The sequence below is a fragment of the Lepeophtheirus salmonis genome, chromosome 11 (assembly GCF_016086655.4).
Source record: "Lepeophtheirus salmonis chromosome 11, UVic_Lsal_1.4, whole genome shotgun sequence".
Taxonomy (NCBI): Eukaryota; Metazoa; Arthropoda; class Copepoda; order Siphonostomatoida; family Caligidae; genus Lepeophtheirus; species Lepeophtheirus salmonis.
Genome location: NC_052141.2, coordinates 16,640,586 through 16,663,999, shown reverse-complemented (window position 1 = coordinate 16,663,999; position 23,414 = coordinate 16,640,586). Strand labels below are relative to the sequence as shown.

Below are 23,414 nucleotides of genomic sequence, written 5' to 3'. Positions count from 1 at the left end.
GTTAGAAATTTACATTAAATGACTAAATTATAATAATTCATGAGAAATAACTAAGAACAGCCTTTCAAGATGTGTATCTATTATATTTCAAGATAATATAATCATTTCAGATCTTAAAATATTTAAATTTTAGATTAAATAAATTCTCTTTTACAAACCTTTTTAGGACTTTGACCTGGCTAAATAGCAACTGCAAGAGTGAATTGCAAAAAATTGCAATTCACTCTTTGTACGGAGGGCTACACGATCTCAAATCTATCATCAATGAGTGAGTTTTCAAATTTTATCATACTTTATCAATTAATAGCAAAATCATTTAGGCAAAAGGAATGGCTGAAGGTATTGCTTTTGCTCAAATTATTTGAAAATAATAGACATGGTATATGTGACAGAAAAACAATTCACTAATTTGTTAAAAAAATAATTGTCTCAATAAATGAATATACGGGTACAGAGAAGGTGGAAATGATTGAAGTTGTTCCAGGAATAAAAATATTGCGAACCGGTATATTTATCAAAGAACACAGTTTACTAATAGAATGAAAGAAATTTAGGATAAAATTAGAAAAAACAGAAAAAACTATGTATCTTATAGGAACGAACTTACCGAGCCGCATACGTGTATGGAATTCTTTGATTCTGCCCAAGACATTTTATTTGTTGAAAATAACACCAATCAATGATGATATGTCACAAATTTCTGAGAACGGGAGGGAAAGATACAAGGATAATCTGTAGGAGGCTTTGGACTACTTCTGATCAAATACTTTTGAAAATCATTTCTTTTTTCCTCGAGGAGCACCTTTGGAACATGCAAATGGAACATAACCTGGTGGAAAAAATTGAAAGTGAAGTTTATTTAATGAGAGGAGAACATCCTGATGAAATTATTAAACCGCTGAAGACCATAAATCTGTTCTGGAATAGTATTGTTAACATAAACAAAAACATATCTTCGAAAGTCATCTCACTTATGAATTGGTAAGCACCTCTTTAATCTGTATGAATGTCAAAACATGGGAAGGCGAAGAATGAACAAAAATATTGAGTTTTACAAGCGTGAAATAGGTCCCAGAGACATATTTTTCAACTATATAAAAGGGATTAAAAATCGAAGAGTTCGCTTCCTACAAGTTGACAACCCCATCAAAACGCAATACATTCTACAGATTAATCGCAAGAGAGACTCTTGAATGTTTATCTGTAATTTTTTGAGTATGTCCTTTATTTTTGTGTAGTTTGATATTGTATTCTGTTGTGGTTTTATTTTTTCTTTCAAAATGTTGATAGGATGACCTGATTGCAGGTAAAATAGACTGTAAATAAAGTTGTACGTGTGTACATACTTTTCTATAATTTCTATAGTTCATTTACTTCTCCCTTGTATCTACTCTCCTCCAAAACAATTTTCAAATTGTCAGGGTTACCATGTTGACTTTCGGTTTATTTTATAACATGCCCCAAATACACACTAATGTATACAGTATTTGGTTCAGGTGTCGAAGTACCTTCTTCTTTTCCTCTAAACAGTGTATTTAACATTGATTGGTTGAATACAAATTAGTTCTTATTAAGCTGTGAACAATTATCAATTATTATTCCAACTAATTTTGAGCATTTTCCTTTTCTTCTTGAGTGAGAGGTTGTGAAATACATCAAAGATAACAATGTGCCCAATGTTATTACAACAATCTATTTATAAAACAAATAATTATGTTGAAATAGTACAAACAATAGGCCATTTTATTTTTATATCAACGTAGGTATTTAATAAAGTTTTGGCAATTATATGATTGATTTTTCCCCTTATATATATATATATAATGGTTCATTAAAGTCCATAAGCACACATATATATATAATATTATAACTGGAATGGGGAATTGGAAGAAAGCAAACCTCAACTAATGGGCATTTTTCCTAAATTTGTTATATGAGCCAATTTGATTAAAACTATATAATTCTCAGAGTTATTCTTCGTTTTTCTTGAGCACACTCCATTGTAGTTACTTTTTAACATGCCCAAATACAAATGTAGTAAGTATTTGGTGTAGCTGTCGATATTTCTTCTTATTTTCCTCTAGACAGTGTATTTAACATTGATTGTTTGAATACAAATTAGTTCTTATTAAGCCGTGAACAATAATCAATTATTATTAAATAATAATTACAATGTTGCAACGAATTTTGGGCATTTTCTTTTTAAATGAGAGGTTGCAAGATACATGAAAAATAACAACGTGCCCAATGTTATTACAACATTATATATTTATAAAACTAATAATAATTATGTTCAAATAGTAATAAAATTAGGCCATTTATTCTTTTGACATCAGTAAAAAGTAAATCCGTACTTAAAAACGGTTATAAAATAAGAAAGAAGTATCCATCTAATTTAGGTTGGGGTACACAAAATTTACTCACATATTTGTATCTAATTAACTGAACCAACCCGTATCTGAAAATATAGACCAGTCTTGACTTTAATGGTGACAGAATAGAGAAGTAGCTAAAATGTTTGGAGATAGTTTTGTTTTAGTGTAATGTTTTTGGTAACGCGCAGGGCTTTTAGACATAATTCGTAGCCTATTTGGGCCGCTTGAGAACCAAATATTGTCTTAATATATATTTTTTTAAATCCTACGTAATATACAGAAGAAACGCATTCATTCAGTCTAATTTTGTCACAATAAAATAACTCTAACACGGATCTTCTGGGGATCCACGGACGAGGAACGGAGAGGCGCCGTAGTTTTGTGTCTAATTAATATTCAAGGACAAATCAGCAACTGTGAAATCTTCAACACCACAGCAGCCGTCCTTGTGAATGATTAGGATGACTCTGCACCCTGTCAAGTGTGTAACAAGTTTTTTTACCTGGCTTGAGAAAAACTGCTACGACGTCGTGATTAAGGATCAGTGGCAACCCCAGAAGCCCCGATGGATGGATTATTTTGTCGCGGAATACCTTGAGGCACACATACTGCCAATGTGTTTTCTGATCCCTGTTTGGCCATCCAGATGACAGTTAAATCTTTGCTAGTAAGTCTATAATTTGCTCGAATATATTCCATAAAATTTATTTTTTTAGGTATAGGTGAAGTAAAAAAATTGTATTTTCTCCTGTTCTAGTTTTGTGGTTTAAAAATGGTTTTAAAACATGTATGAAGGTATGATATTGTTACATTCCAACTTTTCATTAGAGATTATATAAATACAGGGTTCGGAAGCAAAACGTTGACTCTTAATAAATGCTAATTACGAAAATAAAATAGAGAAATTTTGTGATTGTTTCCTACACATTTCAAATCTCCTGTACTTTTTGCATGAGTAAACAATAATAAGGAACATTTAAAAAAACAAAAACAATAATAAACATTTCTCAAATCTTTCATCATGAGTGAGCAAGAAGCAAAAAGGCAGACGATTTCAGATTTTTTGGATGCCAAAATTGAGGTTGCCAAGATTATGGATATTGTGAAGTGGTCCAGGAGCCTCATTTTCAAGGTGGGCCAGGTAAAAAAGACATCTGAAAGAAAGACAGAAGCAGGGAACACAACTTGAAAAGGGATTCTGAGTTTCCGGGGGGACCTGAAGATTAAGGAGGACCCCACAAAATCTATGAATCGCCTCTTTAACAAGTTTGAAATAAGCGAGGGGACAATAAGGGGGGCCGTGTATGAGGACTTGGGGTAGTCCTCTTACACAAGTATACCACACCACCTGTTGATGGACACTCTGAAGGAAAGGAGACTGCCAAGGTGCCAAAAAGTTCGTATATGGATCAAAGCAAATGGATCCACAGTAAAAAAAAATTTATGACGAAAATATTTTCACCGTAGACCTAGTCTACAATCGTCGAAACGACTGTCGGCTTAAGGGATCACCAGAGGAGGTGAAAGGGGTGTTCCGTACAACACATCCGGCCCAAACAATGGTCCTGGGGGTCGTGGCGTTCAACAGCATGAAGATGTATCTCTTCTTTTTTAAGGCTGGGGTGATAATCGGCCAGGAGGCCTAGTACAAGCTGCTAAATTTCCCCATACCGCCATGGGTCAAGAACACCTACCCAGAGGACAACTATGTGAGGGCCCAAGATGGTGCACCCTCCCACACATCCACCAAATACCAGAAGTTATGTACCGACAACATTGCTGATTTTTGGCTAAAGGAAATGTGGCCATCATCTTCACCGGATTTAAATGCCTAGAACTTTTCTGTGTGGGGCACTTTGGAAGGGAGACTAACAGGACATCTCATCCGAACGTGGACTCCCCGAAGGCCGCCATTGTGAAGGAGTAGAACAACTTGTCTGATAAGTTCATTATCATCTCCTGCAAGGCTTTCCGCCGCCGTGTGGAGACGTCAACCCTCAACTTATGGGCATTTTTTCCAAAATTTGATTTTGTGTTAAATGAGCCAATTTTATTAACACTATATAATTTTTTGTGTTATCTTCACATTTGACCTCTCAAAAAATTTATGAACTCATATTGTGAACATATCAGATAATAATACTTGTACCAAGTTTGATCAAAATTTGATGTATAACTTTTGCTGTAATCCTTCTGACTAAGAAACAAACAGAGACAAAATAATAGGCTCCGTATAAGTTCGTTGCTAAGGTAAACATTTTAGCTTTAATATACGCATTTCCATGAGTAATTATGCGTCGACTAACATACAATGCTTGCTCTAATAATATAAAAGATAAGTTTCCGGCAATCCTCATTGTTACTCCCCGTTTTTCTTGAGCACACTCAATTGTAGTTACACAATACTTGGAGCAATCTCCTAATATTATGAAAAATAACAATTTCAGATTTATCTAATGACGTGGTGTGATGAGTATTTAAGTCTATGGAACATATCCGGCTAAAACACTCGTTGCTAAATCTAATCTCAAATCACAGTATTAAAATATATTTTTATATTTAATATGACCTTTGTCCACACACACTCGTTGTTGAAAAAATGAGTCATCAATTCTTTACAGTACATAATTATATAAAATATGAGTTTAATTAAAAGACTACATGATTTCAATCATTTTTATATATTGTTTTTACACAACTCTATACTAATTCTATTTAACAGACAAACAACTGTTTTTTAAATGGATTTTAGTCAATACTTATCTTTCGATCTTAATAAAAACCAATGCCAAATAAAAACTGAAACAAAAAAGTTAAGAAGGAATACTTTATAAAAGGTCGTATTTTTAAGCTTTTAATAGACAGTCAGTTTTATAAAAAAATGTACATTGATAAAATAGGGTATCTTGGTTGCAATAACTAAAAAACCAAAATATATTTCTCATTTGGTATCAAAAAACGAGATGCTAGTAGTAAAAATGAAGAGATACGTCAAAAAAAAATAATTTAAAAAATGCGTGTAATACGCAGTACCAAAGGATAATATTTATTTTTTGGCATCGTGTTTGAACTGAAATACTCATACCTAGAGGTAAGTTAGACAAAGATTGTTAAAATTTGCTTACAAAATACATGTTTTATCTATAATACTTATTAAAAAATATGTAACTGTGTTCAAATCGATAATTTTAAAGAAACAATATTTAACTTAATTTTTTTCGACATTTTAAAAATTTTCAAATTAAAACTCGTCAATAAAAGACCATGTTTTTGGACATTTGATGGGTATTTTCTTATTTATAGGAATAAAATACATGATTAAAGATATACATAGATACTAAATTTTCAACTTTTGTTAGTACGATATACCCTAATATACCTCTTTTTTCCCTTTTTTCTATATAACGGACACACTCGATTGTATAGAGTCTCGACATTGAGTTCTACTAATATTTGGAGTGAACCAAGGGTCAATCACTTAAATTCATGTAGAGGGAATTGTATTTTGTATGCTTAAAAATCCAATGGCAAAACCTAATTGAGTTTGTGAAATATCACTCCTTGTTTAGTTCAGAAACATCAAAGAATCTATGTGAAGTCACGGATCACAAAAGATATATCTTCCAAACTGACAACATATTTAAATTGAAATAAAAAAGTTTTTGAATAAAAAAGAACTGGCTTAAAGTAAGTGTTTCAACATAGGAGGGCTACATATATTTCCTTTAACATTTTCTTGCAAGTTAATTTAAAAAAAGTTATCAAAAATCAAGTTTATATACGTTAAAGTTAGCAATCATCTTTTTAGCAAAGGATGCACAATATATATATAACGTAAATATTCATTGTAGAATAAAGGCTATAGAGAGAAGCCGAAGGAAGAATAGATGATGATTAATTGATTTATGTGTTACAGTAAACAGTATTATGTGCGTGTCATTTTTTTTTCTACGCTGAGAATAGTTCATTAATTTTGATTTAAATAATAACAGCATACTTACTTCATATTCTTGAATGGCTAACTTTTTGAGTTATTATTCTATATTGTATTATCAATTGGGAAATGTGCACATCACAATATTTGGTATAATTAATAAGCCAAAAATAAATGTAAAAAACTAAATAATTATAAAAATATTGATACATATAACCAAATTTTGTAGTTATTTATTATTTTTTCCCCCCTGTATTCACTGAATTCAACCTGGTATATTTAATGACTAATCAATTATAAATCTAATATTTAAAACAATATTTTTGATTTTACTTCTTGAGTTCATTTAAAAGCAAAACTACCCAATAATAGTTCATAATTATGACTACGAAAAAGGTTTTGAATTAATAAGATGAACATGGGTTATAAAGGCATGTATATCGATAAAAGGTCAGAAAAAGTCAAACTTATAGTAATTTAACCTGCTCTATCTAGTTCAAGTAATAAATTGACCATTGTTTATGATTTTAAAAACATAAATTGTTTATAAAAATAATATTTCTTTTATGTGCAAACCGATAGACACACAGCAAAAGTGCAAATTATGGAAATTTCTGCTCTTTTTCACCATTTTGAAACAAACGTTAGCAAAAAAAATAGAAATATTTTCGATTGCAAATTTATTCAACTAAATTTATTGTGTTATAAAAAATTTTATTACAATAAAGATTTAATTGATATTTAGGTCAAAACATGGAGCGGTTGAGGTACCTCTAAATATTTTTAAAACCATTTGACCTCTTATTGTGACCATATATAAGCTTCGTACGAAGTATGACAAAAATTGATGATAACTTTTACCGAAGTCCTGGTGACTAACCAACTAACGAACAAACAAACAAGGATAAAACATAACCTCCGTTATAAGTCGTTTGCAAAAGTAATAAATCTAAATGAATCAAATATGTTAAAAGAAGAGATGAAATGCATCAAAAATTATTTATTAATAACCATTTAGTTATAAATTCAGAATATTCTTTTGTTGGTCTTTATTTATTTGTCTGGGTCTTAGGACCGGTTTTGGCAGTTTTTGGGACCGTTCCTTAAATGTTTGAACATTGAATTTCTAATAAAAATGTTGATGGTTTATTAAGCCTAATAAGATATATCAGGTATTTATTAAAAGTATTGTAAATATGTTGCGAAATATATGATAATGCAATATAAGACAAACATAGAATTAGATATTATATTAAATTAAAGAATAATGAAAAATATGAAGAAAAAAATGAGGGATCCATTTTCTTTTCTTTCAGGTCAGATAAGTGGTACATCGAATAGATCGGACTGTTATGAAATCTTCGATCCTTACTTAGGGTCTTTACAAAACTAGTTCAGAACACTGAGTAGAAGAAAAGAAGCAAAAATAAGGATAAAAAAAATTGTGTGTTAGCGATTTTTTTTTTTACAGCGAAGTAAAGATTGTTCATTATTCAAATAAGTCTTGTTTAATTCTTCAAATGAGAATACTATGTAGGAAATTTCATTGCCATATTAAATGAAAATCTTTTTATCATATCTTTCATTTCCCTCAAGATTAGACATCTCACAATATTTAACAGAGGGACAGGATTGATTGATTGTTTTCAATCAGGACTGGCATTGGGGCAAAATTAAAGAGAAATACAACAAAACATCGTATCTCTCAACAAAGAAAGCTGAGACGTTTGGAAAGCGTAAAGAAGATTTTAAATTTTTTCATGGCCATCAAAAATTTGGGCCAAAATTGTTCTTATCTGATAACCAATTTCCACTGTTGAATTTACTGTGAATTAACAGAAAAGCCGCTACATCACAAACCTTCCTCCAGGCAATACCTCAGCTTCAGTAAGACTTGTCTTCAGAACTATATATCCAGGTGGAAACATGGTCTTGGGCGTTGTGGCCAGAACAGGCAAAGTCTGTCATCCCATTCTTGTGGGGACAAAGGAGCAGCTTAATGGAGATGCTTGTTCGAACTTCTGAATAAGAAAGTGTTACCTTGTTCCGGACAACTTTATTTTCACTACTCAAGACGGAGTTGCTTTTCATCGCGCCACTAAGACCCATGTCTTCCGGAGAGATATTTTTCTGGACTTTTGAGCCCTTAAAATGTGGGAGCCCTCCTCTCCTGACACAAAACTATTGGAGTACTCTATCTACGCACGTCTGGAGGAGAGGGTTTTTGCTCATCCTCACAGGACTGTCCAATCTCTAGAGGCCTCCATCGGAAGGAGTGAACAAAGCTTGAGTCTGACTATTTTGTTAAGGTCTCCTAGAGAAAAAATTAAAAAGGATAAAATGTGTACCACTAGATTATAAAAAAAAATTATTTTTACATTTGATAAAAGAAAAAAAATATATTTACTCTCATAAATTGGCAAAGAAATTTGTACATTTTTTTTTTTTTTTAATTTGTAACTTTTATATAAGGAATTTTTGTAAACATCAATTTTCCTCAATTTCTATCCTATACCTTTAGTTTATATAGTGCATAAATTTAGTCTACTCTTGTTTGGATCTAAATATTAGCTTTGGTTTTTGGTTACAAATGAGACCGTTATTTTTTTTTAAAAGACTGAACTAATTAAGGTCTTTTAAAAAGTTTCGTCTGGACCAGTTTCTAATCAAAATTCTACCTAGAATAGTTAGCAAGAAAATTTTGATTTGTATAAATCTCATTTCCAATTCGATAAAAACATGAAAATTACATAAATTTTGACCAAAAAATGAAAGGTAGCTCATGTTAAAGTAACAAAAAATGTAAAAGACAGTCGGAAAATTTGAAAAAAAAAAAAAACTTCCATTCTCAAATAAAAAAATCCTCACGTTGCTCCTGGTCATTAGACTTTAGTCATTCAGAAATCTGTGAAAGACATCATTTGCAATGGATTCTAATATGTTTAAAGTATAATCAGTAGTTTTTAGTCGTATTTAGATATAAATCCGTGATTTTGTAGTAATTTTTGAATTATAAATAAATTTCAAATTCAATGAATTTTTGATTAATGAAATAAGTTTTAATTCATTGAACTTTTGAAGAACCTGACATGCAGAAATAAATGTTAAATATTATATGCAAAGAAAAAATAGGAGGAGAAAGGGGGAGTTTCTTGTAATACATTTTTTTTTTCATATCATACAATACAGGGAGCCGGGATCAAATTGTCGCCTACTTTAAACCTTGATAACTTGAAGACAACATTATCAAATAAAAACCAGTTACCAAATAGGAAAGCTATTTTTGTCAGCTGACGATACGTAGTTCAGTTAGCATCATGCTGTCATCATATGAGGAGATAATGAGCTATAAGTGGAACGAGGAGCTTTCGAGGTCCGCCGTAGTCATGGCATTGGTTAATAATGGAGGTGAAATCTACAATTCAATGATTGCTTCAACCTTAGGAGTGAATTTACGGACTGTTCAGCGTATCCGTAAGAAGCTAGAGGACACCTGGGATGTTGATGCCACCATAAAGAGGGCACCCAAGGAGGAGGGCGCCGACAGGAAGGTCAGGGACACCGACTTTGTCGACAAGGTGAATAAGATGGTTGAGAATGACCCTACCAGTTACATGAAGGCCATGGCGAGGGATCTGGGCTGCCATGAGAAAGCAATAAGGGACGGTGTATCTGAGGATTTAAGGTGCAGGAGCTACAAGATGCAGGTGGGCCAGATTTTGATCCAAAAGGCAAAGGACAAAAGGCTGATGAAGTCAACAAAATTTCTCAACAAGCTCAAGCACCCAAAGCAGCCCGGGATGCTGTGGTTTTTCTCTGATGAAAAGAATTTCTATCAAGATCAGAAGGTCAACAAGCAGAACAACAGGTGGATAGCCACCTGCGCCAACCATGTGAGGAAGGTAATGAAGACCAAGTTCCCTGCAACGGTCAGGGTGTTCGGGGTGGTCAGCAGTGAAGGTCATGTTATGCCTCCCCACATGTTTGAAATAGATCTAAAGGTCAATACAGAGGTCTACCTAGATGTTAAGGGGAAAGGGGGTTCTGCCCTTGATCCAAGGGGGGCCGGAGACAGGCCCTGGGTGTGGCAACAGGACTCAGCACCCTGCCATGTGTCCAAAATCTCCTTGCAGTGGTTAACCAAGAACTGTTATGACGTCGTAACCAAGGATTGCAACATGGACAATGAGATGGTCAGAAGAGCCTGCCGCCGGTTCAGAGGCCCTATTGAGGCTGTTATTGATGCCAACGGTGAGTATATCGAATGAATGGCTGCTCTATACCTATATGCTCGTCATAGTTTTGATTTTCAATAAAAAAGTTAAAAAATGGATATTTTGTGTTGTTTTTTCTAGAAAAATATTTTGGCGACAATTTGATCCCCGCTCTCTGTATGGTGGCCCGAAAAGTTTCCGACCTAAAAATTTCACAAGAATTTTTGCTGAAATTTTCTTTTTCAACATAGTCTTACATCTCTGTAACATGTCCAAATAGTACTCAACTATAGATGACTGGCTCACCAAGAGATGGCGTCCAAAAGATTTGATTTCTGATGTTAATAAAGGTCGATTTTTGCTCTTTTCAGAAGGTGGATACTTGTAGGGAGGAAGGGGGGGGGGATACCACAGTTTTTTCTTTACACAGATCCCTTCTCAACATATATATATATAACACTATGCAACAGGATTTCTGCCTGCTGGCTACAACCCAAATTTAGTATTGTTATTTAAGACATAAAAGGCAAAAAAAGTATCTTTAAAATACTCAACTTCAATAAATTGAAGCCTTTTTTTAATTGCGTTTTTGAAGGTCTAGAAATCAACCCAAATTACTGTTCCATATCTGTACAGAAATACCATATTTCTAATAGGGCAGGGGTTTTAAATCTTCAACCTTCCCCTGAACCTGGCACAGATCTTAATGAACGAACACATTGTACATGTTGACTACTGCCTCGAGAATGAAAGGTAAGAAGGAATCAATAGTACTCTATGCACGTTTATTGGACTCTTTTCTAGGTAAGACAGAGGGTTCAGGTCCGGGTAGCTATGTAGGATACCACAACTCCTTTACCTAATACATAAAGATTTTATAAATAGAGGTTTCCCTGAATAAATCCGGTTCCAATTACCCGATTTGAAGAAACTGAACTAATTAGGAAATTTCAAATAATTTCAGGTCTCTATCATTATTATGTATGTAGTTATTTGCGTCTTGGACATGTGTCCACAATAAGGAGGCACACAATAATGGCTGCATTGTATTGTATTCGAAGGACATATAAAGGATTTTGTATTATTCATTATAGAGTTTTGTCAGTTACATCCATAGAGCATACATTCATAAACATTGATTTGTGGGTGGCCAAGATATTGAGGTCAAGCTTTGTTCTGGATTTCAAATCCCCGCCCTCTTAACATAAACTTAATGTATTTTAAAAAAATGAAATTCTTTTCGTCAATAATATAAGGACAAAATAAAATCAAATCATTCCTTTAAACAAATACACCTTTTCACATATAAATAAGCATGGATATCTATCTTAAATGATACTGCACTCTTCTTCATAAAAATCATAACGATAGTCGTTAAGATTCATCATACGAGAAAATATGCATAATATGTATTCAACACTATAAAAAATGAAAGCAAAATGAATAAATTGTCGTAGTTGTACATTATAAGCTATTAATATAAATCAAGGGACTTATGACTGATAATAAGTAATGTTCCATGTGTAGCATTAATGTACCTAATAGGAATTTAAATCAATTTGATATGATAAATGAACGTATATTTCATATCGTATGCAAACATTTTATGCGTTATTTATTGCTCAATTGACTCCATAACGATACAGTGTGTTTCAGGATATCTGTTTTTTATAGTAGGATTTAAATCAAGTTTATCAATATGCATACAGTGTTCGAGGTACAACCTTGGACTAGAATTTAATCAATCTAGATTACTTTAGGCAGAGTATTTTAAAATATATAAGTATATAAGCAACAACATAAAAAAACTTTCAAAAATCAACAGTTGTGAGCATAATGGCGAAGAAGCAAGGAAGCGTCTCATTTGCTTAACGCCCAAGTCGCTGTTGAGGAGATAATAAAGGTCGGAGGATGCTCCCAGAGCCTTGTTACAAGATGAAAGGAATGTTAGATTCAGGTCAAAGCCTTAAGACATCCCTGGCAGGGGTAGACTCTGGAATATCAGAGGACGTGGAGACTACAATCGCCAGGAGTCCGGCCAAGTTGATGAGACAGCAAGGCTTTCAATGCCATTAATTGGACTTTGAGGAGGTATGTGGAGGATTTGAAGAAGACATCTTATGTGCAACGACATTGGTAACTGCTTTTGAGAGCAGCAAGCAAGACCAGCCTTTAATTAATGTGTCCAACAGAATTATTCAAACTTTATGGACTTTAGAGACGAGGGGGATCAAAACTTATTTACACCCTGTATATATAATAAATTGGCAATAGGATTTGCATATATATATATATATATATCACCTGTAAGATTCCTGATTAAATATTTATCTTAAACATATGCATTCCTTATATCCAATGCATGCAATGTAAAGTATGGCTCAAATACATAATCCTTGAATTTATGATGTAATTACAAAATATAAAAAAGAATGGGCAATATAAATTAAGGACACTCATGCTTACACAAGCTCACTAAAAATGAAATCTACTATGGAGCAAATTCACATATACTCCAACAGTTACAGTACATTAAAGGTATGCTAAAAAAGAAACAGGCAATAAACTTAGTAACTCGGGCATGTCATAACGTTTTGACATTGAAAAACTTGAATTGTTTGCTTACACAAACTGTTTCAGAAATGATCATTGGTGACTTTTGTTTATATGGTTAAAATTTCAGATATAAATTTTTTCGTTTTGGATGGATTAACCCCTAAGGAATTCCATGTGAAGTTGACAAAGACTCTCTTCTTAAAATGCCAACTGTTCAAAAGTGGGCAGCTGAATTTAAAAATGGTTGTACCCCCTAAAAGCTGAACCCCGTGAATCTTGTTAATTTCATAAATTATTAATATAATTAATATTTTTTGATTAATTTTTATTAGTAAACAAAATTATAATCAGATTAATTAGATATTAAGAAATGTGTGTCATATTCTAATTCACAAAAAAAAGTTCATCATGTTTAACAACTTGTAAAATATCCAATATTCGTGCAAAAAAAAAAAAATTTGTGTGAAACAATTCTAATTATATTGTGTGAAATACTCCTGAAAAGACATAAGCCAATAAAATTTAATATTCTTTTGTTAGATCGACCATTTCTATATACGTAAAATATTCTTCTATATTTTACGCAGAATTTTCCACGTAAATTTTTTCATAACAATAACCAACTTAACATATAAATAGACTATTTTATTATTTAAATTACGTTGTATCACTGAAATATCTGGAGAAGATTCTTCTGAAGTCTTCATCAATGTTCGATAGAGTTTGTAAAATTATTGAAGGGATCCTGTGATCGGATTGTTCTGAAAAAGGCTGAACAGCTACAGGGGGAATATTACTCAAAACTTCTTGGCCGGCTGAATGCTAAAATTTATAATTTTACGTGGCATTTGAAAATGTGTTATGAGCAACAATTAGGAAGAAGTGACTTACTTAAACCTAGGAACAAAAAAATCAAGACTCACTTGTCCCCATTCACGATGTTAAGGGGTTCGTAGCACAGCTTCAAAGATCTAATTTTTTACGACGCTCTATCAAAAGACAGTTAGATAACTTTTAATTCTACTATTCATACCTTTGTTGATTGTTTTCATGTTCGGATTTTAATGGGAACAATATGTATGTCAACGGGCAAGAAAACATCGAATCTAATTTAAAAAAAGCGATGGCATTGTTTGAATTATCAAATAATAAAGAATTCCTCTAATAATATTAAGGAATTGGGTTTTGTTTTTTCTACTGTTAAAGCTCTCATTGTGAATAAGTTAGGCACTTATCAACCTCTGGAAGCTGAAGAATTAGGAAAAAAATTATATCTGCTGTACCACGATACTCACCCTTCTCATGCAGAATTCCAAATATGTCGGGTTATGGATGGCAATAGGGAGTAGATTTGGTAAGATACTATCAGGAAATATCAGCAAGATATTTTTAGTTTGTTTGTTTTTAAAATGTTTTATTATTTATGATCACTTATATACTCGTCATATTCTATTCTTTTTTGTTTTGCTACATCTAATCATGTTGTATTAATTGCTTGAATTTTTTTATTGCCGTTTATGTTATGTAAAACTCAATTCCTCTACCTACATATTTTATATAATATAATATTAGTGTTTATGTGCCCAAATAATAAAAATTTAAAAAAATACAAAAATATGTCTGGCTTATGGAATAACAAATTATCTTTCACCAGGCAAACCCATCTGCACACAAGAGTACGTTGCCATCAGGATAACTGCAGGATTTTGCTCTCCATTCTCCTGATTTGACACCCTCAAACTTTCGTCAGTTGATAAACCAAAAGAAATTTGTTTCTTCCAGACTCTCAATTCTGGGAAGGCATATTGAGGTTGGAAAGGCACTGGATAAAGTAAGTAGAAGTCAAAAAGATGATGCAGACAAATAAAATTACTCTGTAGGCCTCTGTACGTCAATTTCCTTTTTATAAAGTAATTAATGAACTAGCTAAAAAAAATTCCAAAAATATAACATATTTAATTACTTGATAAACAGTTGAAAAGTTATATTAATTAAGCTATTTCAATATTGTTTCTTATTTTTTTTTTTTTTTCACAATTTCATTCATTTTACTCTCGTAAATATCAATTAAAAAATTATATGAGTATATTTCATTATTAATAAAATAAATCCTTATTATAAAATAATCTTGTAATAATTTGTTCTTCTTTTAGCAACTTTTTAAATCTGTACGTCTCAGACCTCACAATAAATAAAAAAAAAGAATCCACGAAATCAAAAGGAAAAACAAAGGATCAACTTTTAAGAAAAATTTTTATAAAATTAATTAAAACCTTGATATAAAACAGATAAATATGAGAATAAGTCATAAACTATGGCATTTTTAAGAGTAACACAAAATTAAATATATTTAAATTTAAAGTTTCTGAAGTAGACTAAAAAGTTTTGTGTCAAAAAATGTAAATTCAATGAAATAAGAAGGATTTTTATAACCCTCGGTGTATATATTGTCCCAAGTTCAAAAACAACAGGCAAACTATTAGTTGTAGTCATTGATTGTAGGGCTTATAATTTTTTCTTAAATATTTAGTTTGTGAAACTTTATATAATACATCATTAAAGTCTTACTTACTCTTTTATATGCAAAAACTAATTAAAATGTTTTATAAGTCAAAAAGGAATGTAGTTCTTCGTAAAATTTTGAGTGTATAAGTGGCTCGTTAATACAAAAGCAAGATGGAATAATTTTTCTCAATGTTGAGTATGGATTAAATTTATATTCTTTGACAAATAAATTCAATTAAGAATATCAAAAATTAGCTGTCACAATGACAGAATAGGAAATGGGGATAATTTATTTGTAAGGGCCCCCATATAAGTCTTAAAAACATTGAATTATGAAGAAATGTGTCTGCGAAGATACTATTTAATACCCTATAAAAACCCAACCCTAAAGTTATACAGTTGAATTACTGGACTCCAATACAGTTTAACCTCTATCGCCGTTGCGTTTCTAAGCATGAACTACCCCTCCTAATATGAAACTATGCATCCTTGCTCACAGTTTGTGAAGGTGAACTTCTGAACCCCAAGGTGCATTAAACACTAACGCAGCCGTGTGTCCTAGTTTATACAGCCTAGCCCACAGGATGTCCAGGTGAATTACTGGGCCCGATAGCAGATTAAACTCAACCACTGCCAAGATTCTATTCATCTATGACCCCTTTGCTAAAATATACTCCAGCCCTTGGGTTATGGAGATGGGCTCCAAGCATGTTATATTTCTACCCCGTGCTATCTCTGAATATCTAGGACAAGTTTCAATATCCCAAATAATAGCTCAACCTCAAACTGGGTATAGGAGGTTATTCACAGATATACAAATAATATGTAATGGCATTGTTTAAAAAAAATGAAGACTGCAATCCTAACAATTTGTAGAAAGCTTGGGAGGTGAGCAGCTGAGCAGTAATGACGTTTTAATAAAACAGCTGCCAGCAGTTATGAGATAAAATAAATTTTAAAAAAGGCAACTCCGTTTATAGCCTGACTTAGGCAGGAATTACAAAGATGTCGATCCTCAATTCTCCTTCGAGTCCAACAAGGACTCTCATTAACGAAAGTAGTCTGCAAAGTTTCTGACGTCAACTTGAAGATGGCTGGACTCGTAAACAAAAGCTAGTCGCATCTATCTAGCCTCTGTTGATAGTTAGTGACAAAGTTTCAGGCATTTTGGAGGCACAGTTGTTGTATAACAGTTGATCTAAGTGTTTTTGAAAATGGACCAAATCGAGTATGGAGCTGTTCTAAAATATTGGTTTTCCAAAATGGCTGAAACAGGTTGTTATACCTATCTAGGATTTTTTCACAGTTACTCATTAAAGTTCAGCCATTTTAGGCAACAAATATTTTTTGACAGTTCCATACAAGATTTGGTCTATCTTCATGATGACACTCATATCAACTCGCTCAATCGATTGTTCCATAACAACAAAGGTTCAAATGGGCTGAAACTTTGGCGGATCACTATCAACGGATGATAGATAACTTTTATTTAAAAGTGTTTTCATTTTGACTTTGAGGTTTGAAACTTTTCAGACCCCCCTCGTATAACCATAGATATTATCCAACGGTATGTTCAAGAAAATAAACAGAAAATGAAAGCTGTCACCCTGACAATTTTGAACGTTTGGGAAGAGAGCAGTTTAGATGTTATGACGTTTCAGAGTCACTTTTTAATATATCCTGATTAATTTTTTTTGTTATATCACCTCCAAGCCTTAATTACAGTCTCTACGCAAGGCCGATATCACGAGCAGGCCTTTGCCACTTAGTATTTAGAATTCTTTCTTTATCCAACTTTGTGCTGTAGTGGTTCGGTTGGTATGCTGTTCCATCACGACTCACACTAAAAAAAAATAATGGGGCTTAGATCTAGGGAGATGAAGTTGTCAAATGTTTTTCTTCAACACTTGAACTCAGCCTCACTTGTTGCCACCTCAATATCCCTTTCGAGGCCTCAAATTCCCTTCTAGCCTTGCTAACGAAGGTCTCAATGAGTCCCAGAATTCAAAAAACTATTATGTTGTCCTTCCCGGTGCAGATTCGAAGGAGTGTTCTGTGCATTTTCGAAATATTTGGGACAGCGAATTAGTTAACTGATTTCATTTTTCCATATTTAGAACGAAGAACGCTGGTCCAGTCTGGTGTCATCCAGTATATCCCACACGTTGGTTCCTAAAGAAGGTGAAATGTATCCCTTGGGACGTCATTGAAGGTGTTCTTCCTTCTTTTTAATTACTCTATTATATTATAGAATAAGCTATATTACTTAGTGAAATAAAATATCTTCTTCCCATATAGCATTATAATGAAAAAAATAAGTATTTTTAGCCAAATATGTTTAATATTCTTTATATATCTCTCATATATTTGCCTGGGTTAATAAATCATCGATATTATATTAAAATCTTCCATAGAACGGTAGCTTATTCTTATAGAGTATAGCTACTTTTTATAAGCTACACAAAACCTCATCCAAAAATGGGTGAGTACTGCTGTGAATGCCAAAAAGTAATACATTACTCCATTGACATTTTTATCAAATATAAAAATTTAATGTTTTGCCAATAAAAATAATAATAAATTATTTAACACATTAATTTATTCAAACAAGTATTGTTAGTATTTGAATTGATTTTTAAGATTACAAAATGCATCAAATAACAATGTAATTATTATTATCGTTTAGTTGTCTGCCATGAAATTTAATACCTTTATTTTTGGGGTTTCTTTTTTATATAGTTTTTTTTTGTGAACAGTTGTGGATTTTTGAAATTTTTTACATTAAAAATTTGATTCCTTGTTATCAGCTGTAAATTTTTGAAATACTTTCCCTAATAATTATATTTTTTCCTTAAAAAATGGGTAACTTATATGGCTATTTAACAAAAATTGAAGTTTTACTAAACAACTTTGCACTTTTGAAATTTTATTGAGAAAAAAAATAATGTTTGAAATTTACTTTTCAAAAAATTTGATATTTTTTGTAAATACCTATGAAAGTTTGAATTTTTTTCCAAAAAACTAAACAAAAAAATATATTTTATAGACGGTACTAAACTATCATTTAGAAAGTTGTACTATTTTGCCGCATTACAGCACCACTCAATGCAACTTTGTTACGTACTAATATAAGTAAAGAATGCACATAACCTATGGATTTTGATTTTATTTCAGAATGTTTGACATTTGCCAGGAATATAGGCCTAGTAAAAAATATTTTATTTATTCATAGTCATGTTACCATACAATGGGATCATTGAAGCATAAAGTTGGAACTATATATATATATTGATAACTTTTTTGTCAAAGGATAAAAAATGGTTGAAGTATATATTTTTCTCCAGATGAATATTTAGTTTTTTATACTCCTCGTCAAAATATTGAGCACGGTGGCTTTTAAGGTATACTCCCAACTTCAACCCCCAGTACCAGCATTTAAACACAGCTAGGAAATACTGTTATTTTTTTATTGCGCAGTACATTTCATTATTCAAATCAGTGCTTCCCAATCTTTTCATCACTTGAAAGACTTATTGCATTTTATAATATCCTGCAGCATATAAAATAAGCTTCTTTTTTTCTATTTTACATTTGCATGTAGTAATATTTGGTAATGCCGGAGTAATGGCAATGCCACTCAATACTTAGATATCTAATCCTAAATATATTCTATTATATTCAAAACATGATTGAACATTCGTGTATTCACATAAAAAAAGGAAATTAATCCTGCAGATTTGTTGTAGAGTTAAAATTGTAAGTCCTAGTTTGACTCAGAGTTGAATCGGTGATCGACATCGGAGTAACTATTCTATCAAATTTTCTTGTTTATATCATTTTCTCCTTTCTCTCTTGTTACAGCTGATTGTTGCTGATCTAGTGAGAAGTCATGAGATTTATTCTTTCTCTTCTCCAAAAAAATTCTACAAATTGTCAATGTTACCATTTTAATTTTTGTTTTTTTATGTACCCTTTGTACACAGGTTTTTCCTCCTTAGGAATAAGACTCTAAAAACGCCCGGTGGCTGTACTTTACCTAGACGCGCTCGTTCCTAAAACACACCCAAAGTCACACTCAATATTTTTAATGTTAACTTTTTTTCATTTTGAATGACTCATTCCTTAAACTGAGTCCTCATCTGGGACACAAATAAACAAATGGACAAACGTTGTCTATAAATAGCATAAAACATGAAAAGGAGGTAGAGCATACAAATTTATAAAAATTTTCTTAGGAAGAAATGGAGTTGAAAAAAGAGTGAGAACCTGAAATTTTCAGAGTGCATTTCTAAGCATAACAAGTTTCTAAAAATACTTAATATCCGTGATGCAATTATAAAGCATTGTATGAAGGATAATTTGATGAGGGAAGGAGTGTTTAGAAATATAACAGTATTTCTGCTTTTCAAGCCTGGCGATTCATAAAAGCTAGACGAAATGTTATATTGCTCCGGTTTCTATCTATTTTTGAGATAGGACGCTAGCAAAAGATTAGGAGGCGATAATTGTCTTCTTTCTGTTAGGTATATTGCCTTGTTAAAAGGTTGCTAAGATCCAATGTGTAAATGCAAATTTTAGGTGTTTTGAATACAGTAATAGGCAACATCTTGATTGCTTCTATAATTATCACACATACTACACACAATACAATGCCACTTTTACAATACATTTTGATAATGTAAATATATAATGCACATATTTGCGTATTTTTATTTAATTTAATAAAAATGAATCTAATAGTTTAAAAACAAATATGTTTCCATATCAAATATGTCTGCTTATAACTAAATACAAATGATAATGATGATAGGCTAATTAATTAACCGGCTCCTGTCCGAGCCCTAGAGATCTTTTGAGATGTTTTTAGGCATATAAATATCATACTAGAGTCGTATATATATAAACTTTATTCTAGAATTGCTTCTAACAATCGTATATAATTATCGCCTGTGATGGGTGAATCGAATATTATCTTATAAAGGTGTGTGTACATTGTCTTCCTACTGATAGACTTCCTGCGAGCATAAGCAGCTATTGAGACAACAGGATTTCTTATGATATTGTACAAAATCCTCCTCCCCTAATTATTCCCCTGTGTAATTTTTAAAGATAACCATTTTACCGGTTTGATATGTCCTACAATTGATCAATATTCCATCATTCCATATGTTTCCCCATATTCTGAACAACTTAGAGAGGACACCTACTATTTGGCGGGTAGGTAGTACACTAGTGATTTTGATAACAACCTATGCATTTCCCTCAAATATCTCAAATAAGTTAAATGGATATGGATAAGGTAAAGCAAAGTCCGGCACATTTTGTCGCAAATGTGCTGGAAATAGTCTTTGCACCACTCATAGACTTCATTTCCAGCATGGGCAGGCATTGGTTAATGAGCATTTGGTTAAACTATTGACTCTTAAAATCCCACAACTTCGCTATTATAAGCATTACCGTTTTGATTCCATGAATTATTTAATTTTATCATTTAACACATGGCACGAAAAATCTTGGGTTTAAAAAAGAAAATATATTTTTTTTCGTTGAAAATTGGCTTTTTCTAAATTATTATAATTATTCATTTCTTTATTTTTATTTGCTGAATGGAGTAAAACCTCCATAACACTTCACAAGCCATTGGCTAGCTTGAACAGTACTTTTACCACCAAGAAGCAGTGTAAATTCAAAACACGATTTTTGTATCCATTAGTTTGGAAATAACCAATGCTGTATTACACGGCGTACAATAACTCACAAACTGAAGAAAAGATTGACATGAAATTTTACAGCTGTCCTTTGGAAGTTGTAACTAACTGAAAATGAGCTTAATTAAAAAAATAGTGCCACCTATGTGTGAAACTCAGGCTTGCCAGCCCGCCGTATGTTATATGACATATGAATAATTTAATAGAAAGTAATGTATAGACTTAAAAAAAAGGTTCATCAAGAGATAATGGATACTCCGCTAAAAAATGTTTTCCTTCGATGATATTTAATAAAAGTTTATTCCTCCTTACTCACTAATACAGGAGATAGGGGGTTAAAAGTTAGATATGAAAGAAATAGAAGGAAATTCTAAATACAAAATCAGCTTTTTTTTCAGACCAATTAAAATCATACTTGATATTCGCTTTTAGACTACTCTTTCAAGTTTCACAAATGAAAAAAGAAATCTTCTGATAAAAGATTTCAATTTTTTATAGCTTCGTGATTAATTACTTAAATCAAACATGAGGAGTTTCAATGGAGAATGGGATAATTCACTTTCTCAATTTTACTTTATTTAATCAGTGCAACTCCATCTGACAAAATACAAACAACAATAATAAAATACCAAGATACATCACCTTCACTAGTAAAATCTAATGATGTATTCCTCCTTATGAAAAATCACAAGTAAAATCCATTGCCATTCTTAAAAGATTACATTTTTAGGGAAAAAAAAAAACTAAAATTAGATTTCAAGCATCAAATTTTCTGATATTTTTTTTTAATTTTTAAGAAAAAATTATAAAAAATCCAGAGTTATTCATTAAAAAATATTTTTTTTCCAAAACAATTTCTAAAATTATATGTAAAATATAAAATTTTTTGAAAAAGAAATTGTTAGTCTTAAGCTTTTCTCAAAAAAAATTCAAAAATCCAGAGCTGCTCACAAAAATGATCTGGGACACCATCGGGGAGGTCACTGCGATCTCAATCCTCTTCCCCCGTACTGTGCCTTTATAGTGGCAACAAGGAATATGTTTTCCTTGACAATTGACAGTAATGTACGCGGGGGGTTGATACAACAGTTTTTAGTATTTCTGGACCGTCTCCATAGTTTGGAGAGGGTCTCAAACGAAATTGGAATTAATCTTGCCCCCTCCCCCCTAATCGGAGGCACTATTAACGAAGTTTTGTGTCTGTTGTCTATTTAAACGATATTTCTATCTATGATCTAAGAAACGTCTCCACGATCCAAAGCATCCATTTAAGGTAAAATAGACTCTAATAGTATGGACCACCTATTAGCACACTGATGAACAAAGTTAGAAATACCAAATATCAGTCCTTACCTCTGCAATGTGCCTCTCGAGTATTACCCATGTTTTGACCACCAATTTCCTATGCTCAGTCTCAAGCTCCGGAGGTTCAATTACATAATTTGGTAGGTTTGGAGCCTGTAGAGTAGTGTCTGGAGTCTTTGAGGAAGATGGAGGAGAGCGTATTGTAAAAGAGTCTCCTGAGTTGTTTGGACTGTCTGAAGTACTTGAACTATATTTTTTTCCATTTGAAAAAGATTTTTTACGAAGGTTTGACTCTTTATTCTTTCTCATAAAGTTACCCATTCTGTGTTCATTTCTATCAGCGATTAAATTAATGGCGTATAGGTAAATATTTGGATGGACACCCTCAACAAAAAGGAGTCTTGACACAATTATTAAAGACGGGAAACTATTTTTTTAAGGGCAGAGGGAATCTTTGAAAAGAATGAAGTTCCTTTTTCTCCTTCTCCGACGATGGCAAAGTGAGTTGTTTTTAAAAGAAAAAAAGGGGGGGGGTGATATAAGCTTACTCATTTTGAAAATTTTATTCGACGACTTTTAATTCTTTGATTTATCACAATTTGGATTATAAATGTTGGGAAAAACATTTAGTCAAGAGTTTAATTTAAACACCACTTGAAAAGAAAACAAAATCAATTCCGAAGTCTGTTATTAAATTATTCCTAGATAATTTTTATAATTCCGGCTACTTACTTTACAGAATAACACACGGATTAAAAAGTCCCTGGTTTATCAAAGAAAATAAGTTTTTTGTTTCATATTTGTTTTTGTTTTTTCA

At 32.1% G+C, this 23,414-nt stretch overlaps 1 protein-coding gene across 1 annotated transcript in view; it reads right to left on the bottom strand.

Moving 5' to 3' along the window:
- The window catches only part of LOC121126197 (uncharacterized), a 58,099-nt gene extending 35,079 nt beyond the window's left edge, over positions 1–23,020 (bottom strand). Inside the window, exon 1 of the mRNA XM_040721505.2 lies at positions 22,646–23,020. Coding sequence (XP_040577439.1) covers positions 22,646–22,918 — 273 coding nt within the window. The 5' untranslated portion in view covers positions 22,919–23,020. The remainder of the gene's footprint in view (positions 1–22,645) is intronic.
- Between the last annotated feature and the right edge of the window lie 394 nt (positions 23,021–23,414).